A 24,964-nucleotide genomic window follows, 5' to 3' on the forward strand; every position below is an offset into this window, starting at 1 on the left:
TTATATGATCGCACTAGTTTATAGTAACGATAGCTTACTTTTTTGTGACTTCGAATCATGTTAATTAATCCTTTTTATAATGTAGGAGGAATTTCAGCAATTAGTTATATGATAAATATGGTCTTATAGGAAAACGCTATATCTTGTAAGACCTGAAAATTAAAAAAACAAAAAGGGTAAGTTCCTACTTACACATATGATCACTTATTTTTATGCCGAGTGTGGACTTGTTGTGGGTATGCTAGCTTAAGTGTCGAAGTTATACGAAATAAACCAGATGGGGTAATCACGTGATAGTCAAGATGGCGAAGTCCATGCCGAGACAGTTATTTTTCGACGTTCTATACCCTTAATTACTTTCGTTTATTTTTTAAATGACGCTCACTTTCCAGCCATATCAGTAAAAAGGCTATAAGCGTTTATCTCGTATTGAAATTCGCTTTATATGTCGACTTTACTCCCCGCAAATTTTCTTAGTGGAGCCCTAATTAGGTCATGCTTAGAAATTTCGCAGCGAGTAAAGTCAAGTTATAGAGCGAATATTACTATGAAATAAACGATAGTTACTTTCTTGCTGATATGGCTGGAAAGTGAGCGGAATTAAAGAAAATAATACTAGTAATAAAGGATGTAAACCGGCGAAAAATACCTGCCTCTGTAAACGTCATAATTGTACCCTCGTTAACTTAAACCAACACCCGAATATGAACGACGAATGTTATACATAAAATCAAATAAAAGAATGTATATGGTATCAGCAATCAAATATTATTTCTCCATTGAAATTTAAAACGAAGTTAACACCCACTATGAGCCGAATGCACAAATGCGAATTTCACAACCGTATGCATGTGTTGTGTCCGTGAATGAGTTTTCTACTGTACAGCAAAGAATTATTTGCAAATGAATTAAACTCGACATATGTCAGTAACGACTGCTCTTTTTGAATCAGAGGTAGGGGGCTAATGGCCGTAAAAGGATTTCATCATACGGAGAGAATAATGTGTCTTATTTACTTTGTACAAAATCCGTGGCCCCCTAAAAGTCAAGTCTTGCAACGCGCCCGCTGATCGAGTGTTGTTTTTGTGTTATACATGAATTTGCGAATCTGTTAGAATATAATCTATACACACTCGCTGAAATCGTTACTCAAACGATACACAATCACTATTTCACCACTTCTTCTGCGCTATATAACCAGTATACGATATGCTCGGTTATCTTTAAAGTGCGAGTAGATCTATCGTGTTTAAAGCAACGTAATTCTAATGTCAATACGCGTTGTTCACTATTTTAGAGCCACGCGGTCTCGTTTTAAAAATGTGCTTGGGCTTCCAGGCTGGTCACAATTACATCCAAGGGTGCTTACTGGGGTTTCTTATTTCTTATACATTTATATTTGGTTGAGTGTGAAATTATTCTTCGTATTTCTATATTTAACGCACATTTTCAAACTGTTACGTTTAACACAACCGTACCTACTTTTGCACATGATGTCTCATTAAGCGTTATCATCGTTACAACGTACAATTACACACACTGCTGTAAATGTGGTGATAACGCGATTAAGGTTTATTAATTAAAGATAAACTGCACGAAGTTACAAGAGTTAAATCCATGTCGCAAGCATGTAAGAGGTAAGTTTATTTTGTTTAAGTTTATATGCATATATTATAATTTGTTTGTTAAACTGTTTGTATCTGTTGTCACTAGTTTCATGAAGACCGTAGTTATGTATTACGATAAAAGGATGATGCACCAACAACGTTTAAGAAACATCGCATGTTATATTGTTCATGTGCTTGTTTTCATCACCCACTTAGCTGTAACGATTGGTTCCGTGTGACCGTCTAATAGTTTACCACTGGACGTTGTGAGTTTCAAAATTTATAAAATCGGCATGGTGATCAAGACATATAGCATATCAGCAAACAAGTAAAATTATACAAATAATAAGTCACACATTAAAAAATACTTTAAAATATGCCTTTTTATATTCGTCAATTTCTTACGAATCATGCAGATAATGTCGGTGTAAAATATAAGGTACCATTTAGCTAGGAGAATTAGCATAAAAATCTTGCAAATCTGTACGCAAGCATGAAATTTTGCATGAACTCTCAGTTTGATATGCACTATTGACAGAAATCGTTAGCCACTTAAAAATTCAAAATGGCGGCCATTTTCAAGATGGCCGCCATTTCCGATTCAATCTATACAGCCATGTTGGGTATATCTTAAGCAACTGTGCGTAAAAATTGAGCAAATCTTCAATTTAGCATGACATTTGGTATCAACACTAAGTTTGATACACACTTTTGATAAAATTCTTTAGTTAGTAAAAATTCAAGATGGCGTCCAGTTAAAAGATGGCCCCCATTTCTGGTCTCAGTTAATGTGAACAAGTTGGGCAGCTTACATACGTATGCAAAATAATTTAGAAAATCAGTAAGGAAACATGCAATTTGGTATAAAAACTTAGTTTGATGTGCGTTTTTAATAAAACCTTTGAGCCCCCGGAAGATAGAAGATGGCGTCAATTTTTTTCAAGATGGCAGCCGTTTCCGGTCTCAGTTTTGATGTCCAAGTTGGGTTTATCTTAAACTAGTATTATTTGGGTATTTTAGACATGAATATTAGTATATGTGACAATTAACTCTTGTAGAGCTTAGAGTTATATATATATATATATATATATATATATATATATATATATATATATATATATATATATATATCTTGCAACAGCCAGCCACAGTTTGTGTGACAAAAATGACTTCAAACTTTTGAAAGATGAACTTTGATTCCTCTAAACATTTTTTAAAATTAAAGCTTAGTTACATGAAGAACAATACAATTTCGTATCTTATTATGAAATTAAAAACCTATCTGACTGATATCAACTTGAATGCATTTTTTGTATATTTTATTATTTCTAGCGATTGTAAATGCAAAAATCAACGAAATTTCCATTAACAACGAACTTAAACTAGAGTTGAATCCAAACAATTAGCTTACCATGTTAGGATTTTAAACTAAAGCATGAACTGATTGGATTTAAAATCGGATTATGAACCATCATATATTTTATTTTTTGACTTCGTTTATGAATTCAATTTTAGGAATCAACACTGATACAGAACACAGACACGATGTATCTAGGATGGTCATACTTGTAAATAAACACACTGATGGTATAATTATTGGCATTTTCCCATTACACACTCAATGTTTCAGTCTCAGAAGGACATGTTCGTCTTTGAAGTGAAGTTAAATGAAGTTCACATTATTAATTGCATGTTTGCAGGTCACATTATTAATTGCATGTGTGCATGTGTGAACATATTTATCAATGGATGTTTGTTTTGCAAAAAATATAGGGCGATACAGAGAATTTCTTTAAACGATATTCATGATTGAAGAAGTTTTTAATGTAACGCTTTTTCCACTATTGATAAAGTGCAGATGCCAGATTGTACTGAATTGCAATTTGCAACGCTGAACCCGTTATATAAAAGCAATAGCATATCCAACGCGAATTCATTTGTTTAGAAATTCTAATAAAGCTTTGCGAACTTAGGTGTTGATACGAATTTAATATGAGCAATGAGCTTGCAAAGTATGTGCTTATGATAGATGAAACGGTTTCCTGTTTTGCTGTCATATGCATTCAGAAGAAGATGAGTGCATGATTGCAAATGACAAATATGATATAGTGTTACATGCAGTTAAGCGCCTTCGATTGTCTTAGTTTCATTAATTGTGGAACAACTTGCGGTATTGTGGCATATGATTTGTATGGTCTGCACATTTCCGTCGAGGCAGTAGCATCGTCGTGCCTAAGCTGCCCTACGACGCTGCATACACAGATTTTTAATCAGAACATGCCATGGTTGCGATGTTTTTCGGATCCGCTGATTTCCAGGCAGTGCGTAGTCTGAGGAGGAAGTAGTCTTAAGCCAGGAAAAATCCCCTGTAGTGGACAACGTCACTTCCGAGCTGATTAAGCACGAAGGAGGTGCAACGACAGCAGCAATGACGGTACTATGCCACAATATCTGGTAGGAAAAGCAGTGGCCCAAAGAGGAACTTCTTCAGGACATCAGTGGGCGTTCGTCAGGGTTTGTCTGCTCTCTCGCGTCCTGCTCAACATTTACATGCAGAAGATAAGATAATGCTGGAGACTCTCTATTACCACCACACCTCTATCTGCGCCGTTGGAAGACCCATCTTCAACTCGAGATTCGCTGATGACATTGACCCCATGAGTGGCACCAGCAGTAAACTTCAAGATCTCACCCACATACTCGATGGTAGAGCAGGAGCATACGGGATAGAGGTCAGCACGGAGAAGTCGAAGATCATGGTTAAGAGCACGACGAACACCAGTGCAGAAATCACCATGAACGGCTAGAAGCGAGAAGAAGTTGCCAACTTCAAGTACTTGGGCGCACCCTGTCCAAGGATGGTACCAGTACCGCTGAGGTCCGAAAAAGAATTGCCATGGCGACCGCAGCGATTGTAAGAATGAGCAGATTTTGAAAATCAGATCCATCAGCTTCCACATTAAGTGCAGGCTCTACAATTTCTTCGTAGTCTTCATCCTACTCTTGGGCTGCGACACCTGGACCCTTCACGCGGATACAGAACGCAGGATACTGGCATGTGAACATAAATATCTCCAAAGACTGCTCCGCATCTCCTTCAGGGAGCACAAGACCAACTAGTACGTTCATTAACATGACTGCAACACTTGTTGGTCCACAGGAGGCCTTACTGGCGACTGTCAAACGACAAAAGCTGGCTTGGTTCGGACACGTCATCAGACACGACTCACTGCGCAAGCCGGTTCGCCAGGGCATGCTAGAGGGAGGTCAACGTCGAGGCCGTCAGAAGAAACGAATGGACATCCCTTCCGATGGATAAATTACTTTCAGCAGCACACAGCAGACCTGACTCGAGGAGGATTTCTTTATCGGCTTCTCTCACTCCCCGCCCCCAAATTGCCAAACCGGTCAATGGATTGATGCTGATAATGATGATTTCCGCGGAGTTCTTTTTGAAATACCTGTTAACTCTGCCTTGTTCTTCTTGAATGATATGAGCTTTTATGAGTACATCCGTTTAACGACCCTGGGTGTCATATAGCTGAGAGTTTGATTATTGCAAGTGTCCCGTATAATAATGTTCGGAAAGTAAGTCATTGAGAATATGTAAAAGATTGATAACAATGCACACAGGGATCGAAAACAAAACAATACATTTCTAGGAATTCAATCGAATGAATACTGTTACATATGTATCCTTAAAATGAGAAGTATAAGAAATAAAAAACGGTTTGTATACATATTTTGTGTTGAAAAGTCCCACTAGCAATACTAAGTGTGTGTATTATTATGTCTGTTTTTAAAGATTTGTCACTAAGTTATGCATGTCACCTTTCCAGAGTCTATCAACGTACTTTGGCCCCCCTGTGACTTCTTTGTGATCACACCTCTTCAATTTCTTTAATGTACAAGTATTTACAATAGGTTTACTGGTACCTCAGTACGTATACTTTTTCATTTGTAGTTATTATTTCCATTTGTTTGTGGACAACTACGAAAACGGTATTGAAGATATTACAAATTCACAAACATATTATATTGATGTTGAGTATTTTTACGGAAGTACAAGAATCATACCTCCTTTCAGTCTATTAAGACACAACTAAACTTTACAACACATGTTTATTTAAATGTATTGAAATACACGAATCTACTTTCATAGGTATGTTTTCTGAATATCACGCTGATATTATCAGCAGCTAATTTCTACCTAGAATTATCCAGTGATGATTGAATCACGCGTGTCACCTATCACTCACAAGATGCGATTGACACATTTGAGGACACTTCATCCAAGGTGAATAAATTTAAATAAACTCTTGTTTACATCGATTGATTAAAATATGTTTAGTTCTGAAAAATATGGTTTTGTTTTCGAAATAGCACGATACTATCCTTGACTGAAAAGTTACGTAACAACCCCTACTGCGAGTTCATAAAAATTGAGTCGTACCGTTATTTTTAACTTGTTCACTAGGTTTTATATTTTGGGGTCAGCGTGTCATTTGTATAGTGCAAATCAATGAAACGATTGAATATCCATGCACGACATTAAATGCTGACTTGGCTAATAGCTTGCAACCTTTATCTGAATATCACATGTTATATAAAATGACACGTTGATTTTATCATCCCGCGTTCTATAAATTGAATATCTAAAACACAGATACTATTTGAATTATCTTATGTTTAGGTCACCTCGTCACATGAATGATTGCATTTGTGAAATCACCTGATATGCATATACAGGTTAAATGCTAGGACGTCAACAACACGTGTTTGGGGTTTTATCCGTATTTATCTTGATACAATCTATTGAAGAGTGTTAACATCATTTATTTATTTCAAACTCAGATAGTTGCAATATAGATTGCCATTTTAATAGCCAAGTTACATATTCAATATAAAGCAATCTTCGAGTATAAGTTTTCATACTCTGCATTGATTGTAGGGCATATGTAAATAGTACCATTTACAATAAAGTGCTAGTAAATGTCTTAATAAGATCATACGTTTAATCAAACCATAGTTAAACATCCAACAATCCTTAAACAATATATGTGAATAAAGAAAGTTCATATACATTATAAGGAGAGCAGTTCTGAATAACCCTGCTAGTATTCCAAACTCAATTAAGTCAGTAAACAAGATTGATCACACATAACGTAGAGTCAATAAATATAAGTCTTCATGTTGCACCTCTAGATTTACAATCAACTATCATTAATAATCAAGTTCAAACTAGTCTTTATGACAAAGGTGATGATTGTGGTTTATATTGTGTTATTTTTATTTTTTGGAAGGTACTGTCCAACAATTGATACCAATAAATCCATAATAAGCGCACCCCTGGGTATAAAATAGTTTTCTTTTTAAATGCTATATATACTTATTTATTCAACATGTTTTAACACAGATGTTTATGTGTGCCATACATGTGTGTGTATTGTCTTTATATTATAACTTTATTGTGATATATACGTACATATGTGGTTCACAGTTTTTGTGCAAATTGCGACAATTTTGATACACATGTATAATATTTCACATCTAAATATCAAAGAAAAATAAATTGTATCTTTTAAACATTCTTAACAACAAAGCAACCTGAATAATGTTTGTTTTCATTAGTCTCCGAGTGCAAATACCTTAATTTTCAATAAAAATTGTATACACAATTATGCGGCCGCCATTTTGGAAAAAAGGCCGCCATTTTATTATTTTTGGTGGCTAACGGGTTTTTTTAAAAGAGCACATGTTAAGGTACATTCATGGAAAATTTGGTGCTTGCTTACAAGTTTGCAAGATTTTGCTGATAAATAAACCTAAATCCCCAAGCTAATTGTTTTTGTATATGCAATATGGAACAAACATTACGTTGTCTAAAGAACGATTTGATAACACAATTGCGTGGATATCCTTGCAAGATAAACATAGCATATATTTTAGTATTTCAGGAGATTTTAAATACGCTGTTGTACGTAATTATTGATTGGATAGACTGTTCAAAATGGTGGACAAACCTATTGTGGCAGTGTTGGAACTTGGAACAAAAGAGTGCGGATATGCCTATGCTGAGCGGTCAAGTATCTTGAAATTGCTGGAAGAGGACATAAATGCATCTCACATATTAAAAAGCCCATGCAAGGAACCGCCAAGCATTTTGCTAGATCCATTGCAAAAGATCAGTTGCTTCGGATCAGAAGCCGATTCTAGTTATGCTGAATTGGAGAAAGGAGATAATCATCGTGGATGGATGCTTCTGACAAAGGTCACACAATTCCTATATGGGAACAAGGTATGTGGTCGTATGTAAATTGATGGATGTTGACAACGACGGCATACATTAAACTAGAGTAAATACAAACGACGCCATAGGTTGCGATGGCATTTTCATAGGCTAGCCGTGTTGCAAAGCAATGGTCAAAGGGTTCCTTTCAAAGATTAACAAAAAGACCATGTGTTACCCTTGTCATAAATTCAAAAAGGATTGTATACATAACATTCAAACAAGGTTAATAACATTCAATAATAGCAATATAAACATATAGTGTTTTCATTTTCAAAAATCAGCAATTGCGACAAATACAATTTCAACGCGTCTAAAAAGGTTTACTCGATACATTTGAACAATTGCGTATCGCTTATAAAGCGTTTAAAATAAACTTTTCAAAACGAGAACATGTATGGCCATGTGGTTGTATATTAGTATTTTCACGCACAAGAGCAAGATATAATATAAAACGATCTCTTCACAAATACAGAAATCTGTTAATAAGTTTTGTCTTTTATGACAGTTATTAGCCGACTAGTACAGTTTTAACATATTATAGAATATATGTATCTCTGGCCAATTGATATTACTTCTTTTTCCGAGTCCAAGGAATACGCACACAATTGCTCTTCGTTTTACTATCAGAAAATGTTAGTATTAATAACTGAAGAGGTAGGAACTTTTGCTATTTCATAGCCTAGCTCACCACACATTGCCAGGCTTTTGTGACAATATCATATTTTGAGAATTATGTCACTTTTCCACATAAATGAAGATGATTATAAGAAACGATCTAAGCTCTTCAAATTCAACTCCTCCTACATGGCTATGGGATAAATTATATATAATTATAAAGAAAATTATAAAAATCTTTTCACATTTTGTCCGTGTATTCCATATTGTACTTGTGCACATTGACCACGTGTCATCAATAAATAAATTCATATTATTTTGTTAATTTATTGAAATATCGTTTAGTTCATCTGACTTGAGTACTGGTATACTGTTTTAGGTCATAACAAGGCAAACCAAAATAACAGATGTGTTTGGCAAAACACATGATGCATTTCATCTTATTATATCGCTCCTGAAGCATTTGCAAGGAAAACTTCTCAACACTTTAACAAGTGGAAAGGAAGTGGACATTCAGTATGTCATAACTATTCCAGGACTTTTGAATGAAAGCGCCAAGTGTTTCGTAATGGAGGCTGCAAAAGAGGTCGGTATGGTTTTGGTTGTATGTTAAGTATCATAAATTAAAAATTCATTAAATTGAATAAAAGCCCTCATTTAACAAATTCCTTAATTATCTCGTCAACGAGAGTCAAAAAGTGAAGTATTTAGCTTAATTTCGCGAAAACACGTACAAATATCTTTTTACGAAACATCACTTACTAAAACTGTATGTTTGACTTTGCAATATGATACACATAAGGATGGCGTGTCCCTTTATAAGTCATCGATTTAAAAAATAACGGATAATTGTAAGTATGCCTACAATTTAAGAATGTAATAACACTTTAATGAAATTATTGATAGCTTATCATGACACACATGAAACTAACATGAGATAAAAACCATCGTTCATTAATGGTAAACGATGCGCATATAGATATACATGTTCGTATGCTTTCATTTTATTCAAATGAAAGGAACTAGTTTACATGTTATAGTGAAGTTTGTATTATCTATAGAAAAAGAGATATATAACCCCTTAATTAAAAAGGGAAATAAAAAGGGATTTGTCGCCATAGACAACACTTAGAAATATTCTGCAGGTTCTTATAAATAAGATGTGATAAATTGAGAAGACTATATATATCCAATCACTTGGATCGACTCGGATGACTAAGAACATACACCCCATACGCTTAACTTAACTTGTTGATCTCTTACGCGTTATAACCAGTAACCTTAATAATTAAAAACAACTATATTACTCGTTATTAGACTTTGTTTTTGGTATATCATCCCATATCTGCAAATATCTATGCAGAATACTCGTTTTAGAGTCGAATATCTTCCTCCAAAATTATTTGAGAAAGTCGTTGTTGACTATGAGTCATGATGTAACATGGTTCCTGGCACAATAATGTATATATCACGACGATATATGTTAAAACTCGTGCAGCACTACAGCAAAGAAGCCATTCACACATGTGTTGTTACATTATTATGTGTTCACACGAAATTAATGTGTTAGTACCGACAACGCTAGTCTGTTGTGACGGGGATATTGCTGGCCAGTAGCTATATTTACTATTCAATAAGTAATTCACTAATAATATGTGTATATATAAATTAATGAATATATTTATTTGTATTAACTGTTAAATGTCAATTAATCGTTTCAACTTCATTCTTCGTGGTTTATACTATCTCATTATATCACCCGATTACTAGGCTGGTTTAGATGTAGTGTCTATAGCCATGGAAAAGGAGATTGCCGCATTTTGGAATTTTAGGAAAAATACAAGTTTGCAAAAAGCATTAAAAGATCACGAAAACACGTTTATGGTTCTTGACGCAGAAGGTAAACGTTTAACGTCTTTTTTCCCATAAAGTATCATTGAAATGTAATCAGTTGAAATATATATATAATAAACAGACATTATTCGCTTCTAAAAAGGCTATATTTTGGCGTTGAATTGGTTCGCTTTCTTATCTGTTTGTGACATTCTCTTTCAGAAACTTTGCATAAAAAATGCTTCGCACTGATTATATTGGAACCGTAAAATTTACCCTTAAGACAACATAATGTTTCAGATCACAGTCGTTATCATTCATTCAAGCATTCATTTGTTTCGTGTAAAGGATAACGTTCCTATAGAAAATTCTATTATTAGGTAGGATTACTAAAATTAGCAACACTATGCTCTCTGCGTGCTCCATGTTTTGTTGCGTGAGTGCAGAGTGTTTATTGCTGTTGAATTGCGCTGTAAGGTCTAATACAACACGTGTTTGCAGATAAAAAATGAAAATAAGTGTGTTAGTCTGCAAAATGATGAAACATTGTACAATTACAGTTACGCAAAATGGCAACATAATTGTTTTTTTTTATATTGTATTTGTTATTATATTGTATTCTTGTGTTCAATTGTGTCCGTAAATTCAATCGAAGTCATAATTAAATCTTTGATTTGCATAAAAAAACTGTTGAAGCCAATAGCTCAATTGTTTTTAATGAATCATTAGGGTTAGATTACGCCATTGATATGCACTTGGGAATATAATGCATAAAAAGATGGGCGGATAATCAACGAAATTATCAGTTAAGACTAATGTGAACGTTTGTTTTCAATAAAAATGCTAGGACAGAAAAAGATATTTCCTGCTTTACTCAGGTAACTCGCTGACTTATTAAGATGACATATTTGTATACTAGGTGAAAACGTCGATATTGCCGTATTTACAACGCCAGTAAAAGGACAGCTTCAACGTTTGGATTCAAAGAGCGAAAGAAGCTGTGGTGGTGCGAGTGTCGACAAGCTTATGGTGGAGTTTCTATCAGAAAATACTGATTCGGATGCTTCCAATAAAGAAGCCTGGGCAAACACTCCAGGATATAAAGAACTCATTGCCGACTTTCGTATTCATAAAAATAACTTTGATGGACAAAAACCAGTTACTTTTCGTTTACCAATGGAATTCCGCAATAAATTCACCATGTCTAAATACATCACTATTATCGCGGACAAAGTCAAAATAAGTACCAGTATCGTTGTGCAGTGGTTTCAAGTCCCAGTGCAAACCATTAACAAATGCATTCGAGTCTTTTTAGAACAAACTCGATTAATGTTAATGACAGACGCATTTGCAAAATGCCCTTATGTCATTTGCCAAATACAGCACGTGTTTCCGAATATCATGATCTTTAAAAGCGGCGCGTTTAGACAAGAAGTACTAAACGGAGCCTTGATCAGCGCACTGTCTGGAAATGAGAAGCCGTCTCCGTCTACACAGGTTGTTTTAATGACGTCTTGCATTATTGTATTTCCATACTAAGAAAATGAATTTTTTTACAAACACAATCATTCCTTAGGTATACAAAACTTATCAATAAGAAAACATGCTCAAAATTACGGCAAAGCCGTATTATTATCCGAAAAAGAACAACACAGTGTTTCATTGTTTCCATGCTAATTTCAATAATCATATGTTCGCACGTGGCATATTGTATCTGTAACTGATACGTTTACAACTTATATAATGTTTTAATTATAAAGATCGGTCTGCCATTTCGATTTCACGTAATACACATTCGATGAACCGTTTCAGACAATTGAGAAAACATCCAATTTAAAGACCGCTTTATGTTTTTTTTCTTAATTATGTTTTCTTATCATGAATTATTTTGGGATATAAGAATATAACCTTTGACAGACAGACCATATAACATTTTGTTTATTTAATTGTAACATACTTTATGCTTGAATGAAATTTCTCTATTGAACATCTTTTTTATATGAGTATGCTTATTTTCTGTTAGGGGTTGCCATACCATGTGGTAGCAGCGTTTGATATTGGTACCACGTACAGCGGATATGCATATTCTTATGTTCATGATCCAAGGAAAGTACAAACGAAAAATTGGTACGACCCTTTCGCATCGGCTTCTCTGGTATCACGTAAAGCTCCGACTTGCGTCCTACTAAATCCTAAAGGACAATTTTATTCTTTCGGATTTGATGCTGAACACAAGTTTTCAAGCTTAGATTCGACGAAAGAATGGAGACTTTTCAGAAATTTCAAAATGATTCTTCATGCGAAAAAGGTAATTTGTTAAAATAAAAAAATGAAATATATGTTAACAATATTAAATATATACATATACATTTCTTTTGATAAACAATATACCGGGAAAAAAATGTGCAAAATAGTTATTTAAATATATAATCTATGCAATAAAATCACATTAACTCTGAAGAGACTTTTTTTTTAAAGTCAGAATCTTCACCTTATCTAAATTCGCGAGTTATGTTGATTCGAGGCTATTTTTGTTTCGATTCGAAATCTTGCGAGAGGTCACGGTCGGTGATTTAAGTGACGTCACATTTACTACAATGTGAAGTCGATCGTATTTGCTGTCAAAATGAAAACATGAGATTTACACAGGTAAGAAGCGCTACGTCTTCGTAGATGTACCAAAATTAGACATGTTTGTTATACCTATTTATATTACCATGGAAATTTTCTTTGTCAAATTACTTTTTGACTGCTTACCTATCGGCTGCAAGTGTTTACGGCTATGAATGATAGCCACGCTACTGAAATTTTAAAGGAAGGCCAAGCTTCTTAAAATTTATGGTTTTTGACACTCACACCTCTTATATTATATTTTTGTTTTATTTTAGAAACACCCTCAGCCTGTAAGGGAAAGATATCGACTCCATTCACCATATTCTTTGATAATGCTGTCAAAGAAGTGAAAGATGATGGAATGTCAGTTCTCAGAGCAACCGGGACTCATAGCACACTCATGGACAGGGTTTTGAGAAAAGTTGACCCAGTAACAGTTGTAATGGGAAAAGGTACCATTGTTTGAGTTTGAAGACGCCAAATTAAAAAAAAAACATTTCAAAGCCGTGGCTGATTTAGGTTATGGTTATAATCAACAAGAATGTATTGATTTTGCTTCACATTTTGTTGTGCATTTGGGTAAGAGGACAATTGACACACCCCTCTCCATGATGTGGATGAACGGATGCCTATAGAGATAGCCAAAAATTTAATTGGGTTGTTTAACCAAGAGCACTTGATCAAGTGAGGTCCAAATTGGCGAGTGAACAGATGGTATCTAACTTCTTTATGATCTCCAAGATAAGCCCCATTTGCTTTACAATATTGATGAGAAGGCTGTATCAATTGATCACAAGCCACTATACATAGTAGCTAGTTCTAACTATCCTGCGCAAGCTGTACCATCTGACAAAGGTAAAACAGTTACAATTATTGGTGCTGGCAGTGTTCGTTGGTACAGCAGTGCCACCATTCTTTAAATTTTCCAGGCAAGCGGATGAACAGTGACTTGTTGAAAGGGGCATCACCAGGAGCCAGTAGAACAATGACTAAAAGTGGTTGATCTAACCTCCGCGTTTTACTAAGTATCTATCCAAACACTTCATACAATTTACGCCTGGCAATTGTGAATCCGAAATTCTGTTGCTTTAGATGGTCAAAGGTCACATGTATCATTCATTCTGGCAGAGTGGCAACGTAGATTGGTATAATTTTGTATATTTTACCAGCCCAAACTAGCCACATGCTCCAACCTCTAGAAGTTTCTTGGTATGGCCCGTTCTAGATGTACCATTCGCGATGCCACAAAATTATCCGTGAGACATCAGCTGCCGTCACTCAGTATAATGTTTGTGGTATCGTCTGCCAGACTTATCACAATGCATTGTCAGCAGATAATCTTCAAGTTGGGCTTCGCAAAACAGAACAGTTTCCCCTTAATAAAGATGCGATTCACAGGAAAAGTATGTTTCCAGCCCAAGTGTATCATTCACTGATGATTCAGGTGTAACTGTAGAGGGAGGGCTACACATTGGACCTGAACATAACCACACATGCATTGTTTTTGAAACTTAAGAACACAAAATAAGATCAGTAAAAATCAAAAGGCTACGAAACCAAGGAAAACAGTAAGCAGACTGGTGTCTAGAATAGAACATCCCAGTAATGGGTTAATGTAGGTCATTAAAATCATAAACACAATTAAAAATCTAACTTGAAAAAATCTCAGAAACACAAAAAGGTAAGTTCACAGTAAAAAAAGTAAGCAAACTTTTCAACAACTGCACCTAGTCCAGTAGCAGGCCCATCTTGTGTTGACAGAGCAGTTGACTGTTCCAATGACAGTGACGAGGATTATAGTGAACACATTGTGTGTGTCAAATATTCCATCCAAAGGAACTGCCCGGCTGTTTTTTACGACATTGTCAATTGGATGCAGTGTGACATTTACAAAATGGCAACCCCTGTAAGCACTGGACACACCTAATATTCTGCACACCTGTAAGGTGTGTCAGAAGGGGTGACACATTCATGTGATGCCAAGGCAATAACAATAACGAATAGTCCAACAAACACGTGTAAATAGGTTTTATTGTGTTGAAACATGTTAACTATTGTACAGTGGACGCTCTTTATATGACTCATTAACATTACAACCCAATTACTCCATTATATCGGCCTTAAGAATAAACTGTGTGAATGACATCGGAGGTCGCGACCTAACATTCATCTGTCAAAATTTGGGACACTGAAAATATGTTGTAAAAAAACCTTATGTAATGGATTAAAATGCACGAGTTGCACAAAATAAATATATTCAATTAACTTGGAATATTGGTTTCTTTCAACAATGTAAGTTATACAATTTTTTGGTGTTTGTTTGTTGCTTATATTAATGCAAAATAAACACTGAGAATCAACTTACATCGTGGATATATATTTTGTTTCTCAATATTTTAGACAAAACACATATTTTTCCCTAAATTGTTTTTAAAAAGACCACGGGTTCTTAGTTTTGATGCAGTTAAACATCCATTAAGTTAACATCCTTAAATTAAAGACTATCGACTTGTTAAATGAGTTTCTAATTTATATATTCATAAGCGTAAGGAAACAAATCAAATATGTTTTAATATATATTCTTCCATTATTTATCTTAAATATGCAGTATCAAGGCATTAACCGTAAGTTAAATGTATGGTTATAATTTATGTTGGATTTACTTCTATGATATTATTAACAGAACATTAGAATGCTTTTTATATTCAACTTTATGTTTGAGTCCTAACATGCCAGTGATATTCAACGAAAAGAATTCCACTTAATTTCGAATGTTTAACTTGATTAGAGACTGAATCAAATTTTAATATGAAACATGGGCGCGTATTACTACATTGAGCATCTTGTAAATTGAAAAAAACAACACCTTTTACTAACTTTTACTGAGTATTCGTGAAGTATAAATAAACGATTTGGACCAAAGCGTGAAGTATTCACACGGCGAACGTAGGAATAATTGATAATGACAAGAGGGAATTTTCGGGACCATACTTTTATTTGAATACCAGAGCTAAGCTTTTGTTTACAAAATTGCAGGCGGAACACTTGTTGTTTGCTATTTTGAATTCAACGTCAGGGTTAAATGTTCACATTATGCACTTTAGGTCCAGTCCGGTCGATAACTTCTTCACGCAATGAAATATTTCAAATTAAATTCTGCACGCATGTTACCTTTTATCAGAAGATGTATTACAAACACAAACCTGATAGCTAATGTAAAGTTTTTAGACAAACTGCAATGTTGAAATTTTAAAATAGCATTTTTATGTAATCATATTTTCATGTATTAAACGATTTCAAACTATCTTAACATAAATGTGACCATATATTATCAGGTAATGTGAGAACACTGAAAAGTAGACATCTATCTTTAAGTTCAATGTATTCTTCAAGATCAATAGTCGCAAAATGAAATGTAAATGATAACAAAGAGCTTCTTCAAGAACTATTGTCTTCATTTATTAAAGAATTTAAACACAACTTAATGCTTCCCCTTTGTATAGCTCGGAAAACAGTATTGCCATGTTTAAACGAGCCTCTTTAAGTTTTTTTTGCGATTTTCTGAAGAAAAAAATATGAACTTTACCAAAGCCCACATGGTCCAATATCGCACATTATTAATTTCTCGTGTTGTCCACGATAAATATGCAAGTTTGGTCGCAATAGAATGAAGTTGTTACTAGATATAAACATCAAAGTTTTGACAAAGTGCGGACGGTAGATTCTGTTTAAGGGGTACACTTTTATGCACTACCTTGACGGAAAAAATAACCAACACATACTCTGCGGTCATCTTGAAAAATACCTAACACACGCGCTTTTTTTTCAGTAAAAAAGCATAGCCTTTGCATATGTAAGTTAAGGCCTAGAATTCCGCGGCCTTAACGTGCTATGTGCATTTTTTTGGCAAACACCGGCTATAACTTAAGTAAATATGATTTTCTTATTATGAATGATGCTTGTATGGTTATACAAAATATGTGCAAGTTCGGTCTAGATTTAAAGGAAAATTAAGTATCTTGAGACCTCCATATCTCCTTTAAAGATAGCGACTACATTTTATGGGTATGTGTCTTAACCATTACGTAGCCTACAAAATAAACCACATCTGTTATTGTCTGTTGCTGTGAAACCAAAGACATTAGTATTTTAGTCCGGCAGAAAATGGCATATAGCCGACATTGTGGTGTATAGTACATGTTTAAGTGTGTTTGATAAGGGAACATGCCACCTGAAACTCTCAAGGTTTTGAGTTTGAGCTTGCATATTTTTGAATAAGGATTGATAAAGATCTCAGAGAAATGAGTAGTGCAAATTTAGAGGACACTGATGGACAACACGAAGAGGAAAATGGTCGAGGATAAATGCAGATGCTCAGGATAAAGCAAAAGTATTCGGATAAAGTTGACAAAAAGTATTGATCCGTTGGATCCAAGCAAGCATCGATCGAGTCTAGTGAACATTGTAACTGGAACAATAGCACCAAGCAAAAGATAGTGGTTAAACCCAAATGATGGAATTTGAAATATCATGGCCCAATTTATTGTTTGGGGGGGGGGGTCAATATCGCAAAAAGTTGTGTCTAGAAAGCACATTAGGAGTGCAGGCACAAAAGTGTATGACATCAATCTGACTTATTCAAGAGTGATTTGCTTACAAGTTAGTTTAAGGATAATTTACATTAGCCATATACTTAAACATGTATTGGTTCCAATACCCAATGTTTTCTGAAACAGGGGAACTATGAATAGAAAAAACCACCACAAAAATATGCTGAAGAATACGTTAAAAGTAGAAGTGTGTGAGCGCCACATAGAAAACAAGATCACATGTTCAGAAATATATGGATCTGCTGTCCTGTGTGTCATTCACTGCCCTTTGACGGAAATATACATGCCTACATTGACAACTTTAAGTCTTATATAAGACAAAATATGAATAAATGTGATGTCTGCGTAATGTTTTGCCGATATACATTAATTGTGTGACGAGGTAAGGTAGACAATCCCATGACAATCTAAAGGGTTTTGATCTAACGGGTGTCTGTACCACCACGGAATGTTATACTAGGTGTTACTGAGAAGAGAACAAACAACAGCTGATCTCTCTGATTTGTTAAGCGTTATGTACGGATAACGAATTTCATCGCTTGTGCACTCAATCACACAAGTTCATCGTTACAGGATATCATAATACGACCAATGAAATATATAAAGTTGTAAAATCCATCGAGCTGATTTAAAAACAACCAAAGAAGAAGCTGTCATTATTATGATAAGGCAATCGTTTATGCTTTTCCGTGGTACCTTATGATACAGACGTGTTTGTTTTGTTGTTAAATTACTATTTTGTCTTGAATCTTTCATTATTGGTAATCATGAACTGACCAGTGAGAGAAAGAGCAGTAAAAGACATTCGAAAAACTGCCCCAAAAATAAAAATATCGCGACGGACTGTTTTTGTCTGCTCATGATATCTTTTGATGCGACACAGTGACTGGATATTTTGGTATCGGCACGGGAACATTCATTCAGTTGCTGAACGCAAGCAACTCCATCAGACTATTAGGCGATATGACAAATTGTATGAACGAGAATGTGATTTGTATCATCATGCAATGGAAATCCGGATACAGAGGAAATGTGTATTACAAGACGAACCCTTTAGGCAACCAGGGAAGGCCGGTCGGGTAAGGCATATGTTATCTCTGGCAAGCTTGCCGCCCCCAAGGAAGCATTCAATGCAACTGTGAAACGTGTTCACATACAGGCGTGTATATGGAAACACCCATAAGTTGCAGACCACCCAAATCTGAATCTATTTGATGAACACTCTTTTACCCATGACAGTAGAATCAAATGCTGCTTAAGCTTTGCGCAATGTGCTTTAAATGATGAAATAAGGATGAATAAGCGATAGCCCATTATGTTAAACACTCTGTAATCAAGCGCGACCCCCTTGTACTATCTTTTGTGTTTGTCAAACGATTCAAGTTGACCTGTTATACAATGTAACAATGATCAGACACAACATGCCCGTTAGATAACTTACTTTGTCGATGAAAAATGAAAGATGGAGAATAATTATATATTGCCTTACGAAAGACAAACATGAGATCTGAACTAATATTTACATTAGAACCTCACTCTGTGCTCGACAACAACTCCCAACATGAGCTAACCTAATATACATACTATGATATACCATGATGTTTGAAAATTGTGACCTTATCATGACATTGGTACACAAATGTAGAATCATACGTATCGTGGTGTTTCAATTGATATATAATGCGCTTTATGACACCGGTGTATTTTCATAACACAAATCATACCTATGACGAAGTTGATGTTTCTATAAACACAGATAATATAACTTTTCTCCAATGGTCAGAATTAGGTCGATATGTTCTTGTTATACTATGTTCTGCATGTGTATAATGTGATTTCATAAAATCTAATACTTATTTAACACTTGATTGCTTTTAAAATGTCTTTTTTCATATTCACTATTTGTATGAGAACATTTGGATATGATCTTGGTTTTAAGACAAATTGTTTAACCAGCCAAATTGATTATGGCAGCCGTGTTGGACGCCATCTTCATTTTCGTGGGTATATAATACGCGTTTACACTTCTTTATTCATATTTAACATGCTTAACAACATCAAAATTACATGAAAATACATAAAATACTGAATATTTATATGTTTTAACAAATCAAAACGAAAATGGTCGCCATCTTGGACGCAATCTTGAATATCTCGTAACCCCAAAAGCTACCAGCCCGGCAACATTTTGATTCTTTATCAGTAGCATGTCTCCTTAGCAACAACACTTTAACATTTACTATACACCCCAATGTCTGGTTTAGTGAAAATTTGAAACTTTTCTTACGGACTAAACCCAGCGACCTTAATTCAATGTTTCTATTTATTTTCAAAACATAAAACCAATAACACAAATTATTTAAATGACAATGGATAAGGTTGTAGGATAAATAGACATTCTACAATAATGGCAAAATAACCAACACACCTTGTGTCGCCAATTTGCAAAATACCCCGTTAAATATTGCTTTCAGAAAAACAATATGTCGCATCAATTGCAACTATTTACCTTATAAGCCAACGTTCTGTATGCTTTGTTATTAATTGTAGACTAACTGTGATGTAAGGCTGGCATTATACATGCTTAATCCAAATATTTTCCAGGTGAAATGATCCCAGTTGCATTTAACTTTTTATTAAGTATTAATTTTTATGATCGTGTCCTTGTGCCGTTCAATAATATATGTTACAATTAAACATGCTTAATACAGGCCATCTAAGATGTCAGGTGGCAGTCGTATTGCCCTTTTTGTACAAATCTTGTGTTTGATTTACTAAACGCACAAGATAATAAACCTTCTTTAAAAAATTAAGAACCATAACTCCGGTCGAAAACATCAGAACGAAAATATGGAGACGGGTATGATCAATTGCTGACTAATATGATTGTAAATATTCGCCCAGCTGTCAGCAATATCTTTTAACTCGTGTAAAGCACGTGCTTAAAACATTTTAGCGACAACGAGGCCATAAATGCGGTAATGTCGAAAACAATCGAACACAAATAAGTAAATGCGAGGTTATACAGATATATAGTATATATTTCTTATGTATTATATGCGCTTGTCACAAATTAAACCGACGGACGGAAAGCCGGATGTATGGACACGTGGAAATCGCTATTCCTACAACACTCTGAAAGGGGACAAAAATGACAAAAAATTGTTAAAAAGGCAATATAGTTCTTTTTTTTGAGTTTTTGAGCTGTTTTGCTTATGGTAAAATTGAAAGCGTATATATTCCGGAATACAAGAGTAACGTTTGATAATACTATGTATTTTGTCGCATTTGATTTATTATTTAAAACAAACATGTAATTGTGCGCACGTGTACACTATTTTTTATCTTAACACTTGTAGCCATTAATAATCAACATTTATTGTGTCCAATGTTTATCTAGACGCTGTCCAGAACAACCACACTTGAAGATCTAAATGGCAAGAGCCACGCTGCCATGCCGATTTTCTCCATGACAATACATTATCTGCGTCAGCAGCTACTGGAAGCAGTTCGTCTTCAAAAGCCGGACATTCCCGAGACATTGTTTCAGTACGTCCTGACCGTTCCTGCAATTTGGGATGACAACGCCAAACTTTTCATGAGAGAAGCTGCAGTCAATGTATGGGATAATTTCAAACATAGTAGAGATCAGTAATTTGCAAAATTTACTACACCTATTATATCGGAAACTGTAAGGTAATTTCAATTGAAATATCATATGAATTTAACATGACGTAGAAAAAGATTGCCATGCTTACCAATATAACTAAAAAACTATAACTAAACAAAAACTAAATTCCACCAAAAAAAGAAGAAATAACCAAGTTCATGGAATGTTATCAAGAAAGAAGGTAATATAAACATGCAAACCTTTTATTTCAGGCATGCAACCAATTTTATATACAATGCAGGCAAAACATCTATGCGATCTAACTGAAATAAATAGGTTTTAACTAATCATTATAAACATACGCCCCGTTCTAAATACGATCATATACGCTCTAAAAGAAACCAATATTTTCTTCAGTTAAAATAAAGTGAATAAAACGGTTATCGCCATTTACAAAATCGATGAAAGATTTTCTGTCAATTAATAAATTAACATTGTCAGAAAATTATAGCGAAAGACATTTATTTCACCAGACATGTATATTTATATCTTGTTATTTCGAATAATTCATGTATCCTATATGCAACAATCCGATTGAAAATCGTTTTAAAATGCTATTGTTATTAAACAAGAAATACATTTCAGAGTATTATTACACTTTCGCGTCACACTTTTCTTCAAGATAATTAACGTTATGGATTGAATACCTTTTAGTTACAAAGGCGTTCTAATACATAAGCCTTGTACGTTTCTAATGTCCAAAACTAGAGATCAAGCCAACTGTTTTGTATCCCATAATGCCATTTCACAAACTGGATTTTAGATACAACTGTTCAATACATGTGCTTATGCGCATGATTTTACTCGCACATATGATATGTTATACATTATTCAGGCTGGAATAAACGGTAAAAGACTGAAGCTGGCACTTGAACCGGAAGTGGCTGCGTTATGGTATATGACAGATGACGAAGATCGCAACTCCAAAGCAATATCGATTGGCAGTAAATACATGGTCATTGATTTAGGAGGTAAAAGTTTAAGCCAATAGTACCATCCAATGAGTTAATGTGCGCAGTAACGAATCTTTCGATCTTAAAGACCTTTTCGAAAACAATAAATACGTCGTTGAAGTGTTGCGCTTTATATATTGCCATATTAAGTATAGGTTCCTTGGATAATAGATTTATAAAATAATTTAAAAAAACACTAGATGTTTATAAGAATTTCTATTCTGGTAGGATGTCTGCATTTTCATCGTGTAAGCGTTTTATATATATTTTTAATTCACTATATGTTTACCACCATAAACCAATCTACAAATATATCTCCTCCACACACAGGAGGGACGGCGGATATATCTATACAAGAACGTTTTCCAAATGAACAGTTACGTGTCATTCAGAAAGCAAGTGGTGGACCATGGGGTGGAACATGTATTGATCAGAACTTCGTCGCCTATCTGAAATCGGTGTTTGGAAAAAACGAATTCGACAGATTTCAGCAACAAGAGTCGGGCGATTACTTTGAGATACTGAACAGTTTTGAAACAAAGAAAAGATCTAACTTAGACGGTCGAATAAATTTGCGAATTCCAATGTCGCTATATGCAGGTAAAGAATCAAAAAAATTTTTCTTTAAGAAATCGAAACAAGTACCGATGGAAAGAGATAAATTACCGATTGACTTGTCCATAGTAATGTCGTGGTTCGATGAACCAACTGACCAGCTTATCAATCACATCAAAGACACACTGTCGAAACCTGAACTTAGAGACGTACGAATAATGATGCTTGTCGGAGGTCTTGCAGAATCAAAATATATACAAACAAAACTCATTAACAACTTACCTGAAATTCAGTTGATTGTCCCAGAAGATGCTGGTCTAGCGGTACTCAAAGGAGCAGTGATATTTGGACATACTCCTTCGCTAGTTGCATCACGTATTATGGCCTACACATATGGTATAGGTGCAGTTGAATTATTCAACCGAACGAAACACTTTGGAAGAGAAAAATTTCTTAAAGACGGTAACTGGTATGCGGGTCACTGTTTCAAGATATTTGTACACGTCAATGAAGAGATACTTTCAAGGCATCGTGTGAGCCATATCTTTGTTCCACTTAATGCCACATCAAGAATTCCGGTATACAGAACATTGTCAGTGGAGCCTAAATACACTACGGACCCGGGATGCGAGCTGCTGGGTGAGATCAATATCCAGAATCGCACTGACATTCCGCTGGATGACCAAAAACACAACGTGACCTTCATGTTCGGGGAAACTGAACTGCTGGTATCCGTGATGGATCCATCGACTGGAAAGGAAGAACAGCTTACATTAAATTGTCTCAAATAGCCGCTTCTCTATTTATAGCTTGAAACGTGCACTTTCAAGTTGCAATAATATTGATCAAGGTTTAGTTTTGTTAATAAAAAGATTTTATGGAGAATGTGTGCATTGTAAAAGAATGAAAGGGCAACTATATATTTTATTTTAAATGTAATTGAACTAAACTTTCAAATTCAACTTATAAATAAAATAATTGAATCTACCTACTTCTTGGAATATATAAACATATATATTAGAGCTTTGTACACTAAGAATAACAAAGCATAACAAATAAATGTTTTTGCTCTAATTATATCCAACGACCAGCTCGTTTGATAAATTACTACCGTGTAGCAAATAATCAATGTAGTAAATAATAAATTAGCATGGTTTCCAATACAGTAGTGCTGTCTAGTTGCATACTATTAGCAGACGTATAGATATTTGCTATTCACACTAACGTAAACTTTACTGATTAGAGTCCCATGCTAAATTCTGGTTGTTATCATTTAGGATTTTTTTCCTTTTTCATGAGCATTTTGTTGTTTATCCATTATTTTGGAATGTTGTTATGTTGTCCTTAGATATTCTCTGTGTGTACTTGTAACTTTTGTCAAATAAATGTAAATAACAACATATTGATGAGCAACTACAGTCAGATGAACTCCCAAAAAGGTGTCAGTAACGTGTTCTGTTATTTTGGTTATATAGACATTTGTGCACTTAAGTGAAATTTTTAAGTGTTCATATGTGATGACAGTACTAATAGCAGAAAAAGGTTGTAGACGTTGAGATGAATGATTTCTCAAGCGCAGATGACCGGTACTGAAATAAAGTTAAGACATGTTATGTCATTGTTCGCTAATTCGCTAAAGAGTATGTGTCAAGGGTAAAAATGTATTAAAACAGTCGGCTACTTTTGTTTAAACATTTATCAACGCTGCGTATACGTTACAATCTGTACCTATGTTTAAAATAATAGCATACGTACTATGTGTGTATTATATATATATATAATAATTGTGTACATTATACATATTCAATAAAAAAAATATTGACGTAGTTTATGTTTGAGTACGTTTAGCAAATAATATACAATTCTTGTCACTGTGTGTGTGTAGAAGACTAGAAATGAGCTTTTCAATCCACTTGCCCAGGCGGACAAGTTCCATAAAATTCCCATTGTCCTGACGAAAAAGTAACTTGTCCTGACAAAAATGTTACTCGTCCGGACGAAAGAAGTAATTTATCCTTACCTAAAAATGGCTGCTTTTCCTGACATAAAAATGAAACTTTATATACTATGTAACTTTTCATTAATTGTACAACACATATATGTTGTTGCATTCCATGACTAGAAAAGCAATTTTGTATAGCGTACCTTAATATCTCAGTATAATTAAAATGTTTTATGAAGCCACATTTATTTCAAGTTAATAATACCCATATTAA

At 34.6% G+C, this 24,964-nt stretch overlaps 1 protein-coding gene across 1 annotated transcript; it reads left to right on the plus strand.

The window, feature by feature from the left end:
- The first annotated feature begins 1,489 nt into the window (after nt 1-1,489).
- Nucleotides 1,490-24,568, plus strand: LOC127850996 (heat shock 70 kDa protein 12A-like). Its single transcript, XM_052384416.1, has 9 exons — nt 1,490-1,637; nt 7,557-7,905; nt 8,894-9,100; nt 10,285-10,414; nt 11,267-11,844; nt 12,371-12,655; nt 20,971-21,189; nt 22,076-22,211; nt 22,524-24,568. The coding sequence occupies exons 2-9, from the start codon at nt 7,618-7,620 to the stop codon at nt 23,537-23,539; spliced, it is 2,859 nt and encodes a 952-aa protein (XP_052240376.1). The 5' UTR covers nt 1,490-1,637; nt 7,557-7,617; the 3' UTR covers nt 23,540-24,568.
- Nucleotides 24,569-24,964: the final 396 nt, after the last annotated feature.

Source organism: Dreissena polymorpha, chromosome 1, assembly GCF_020536995.1.
Source record: "Dreissena polymorpha isolate Duluth1 chromosome 1, UMN_Dpol_1.0, whole genome shotgun sequence".
Taxonomy (NCBI): domain Eukaryota; kingdom Metazoa; phylum Mollusca; class Bivalvia; order Myida; family Dreissenidae; genus Dreissena; species Dreissena polymorpha.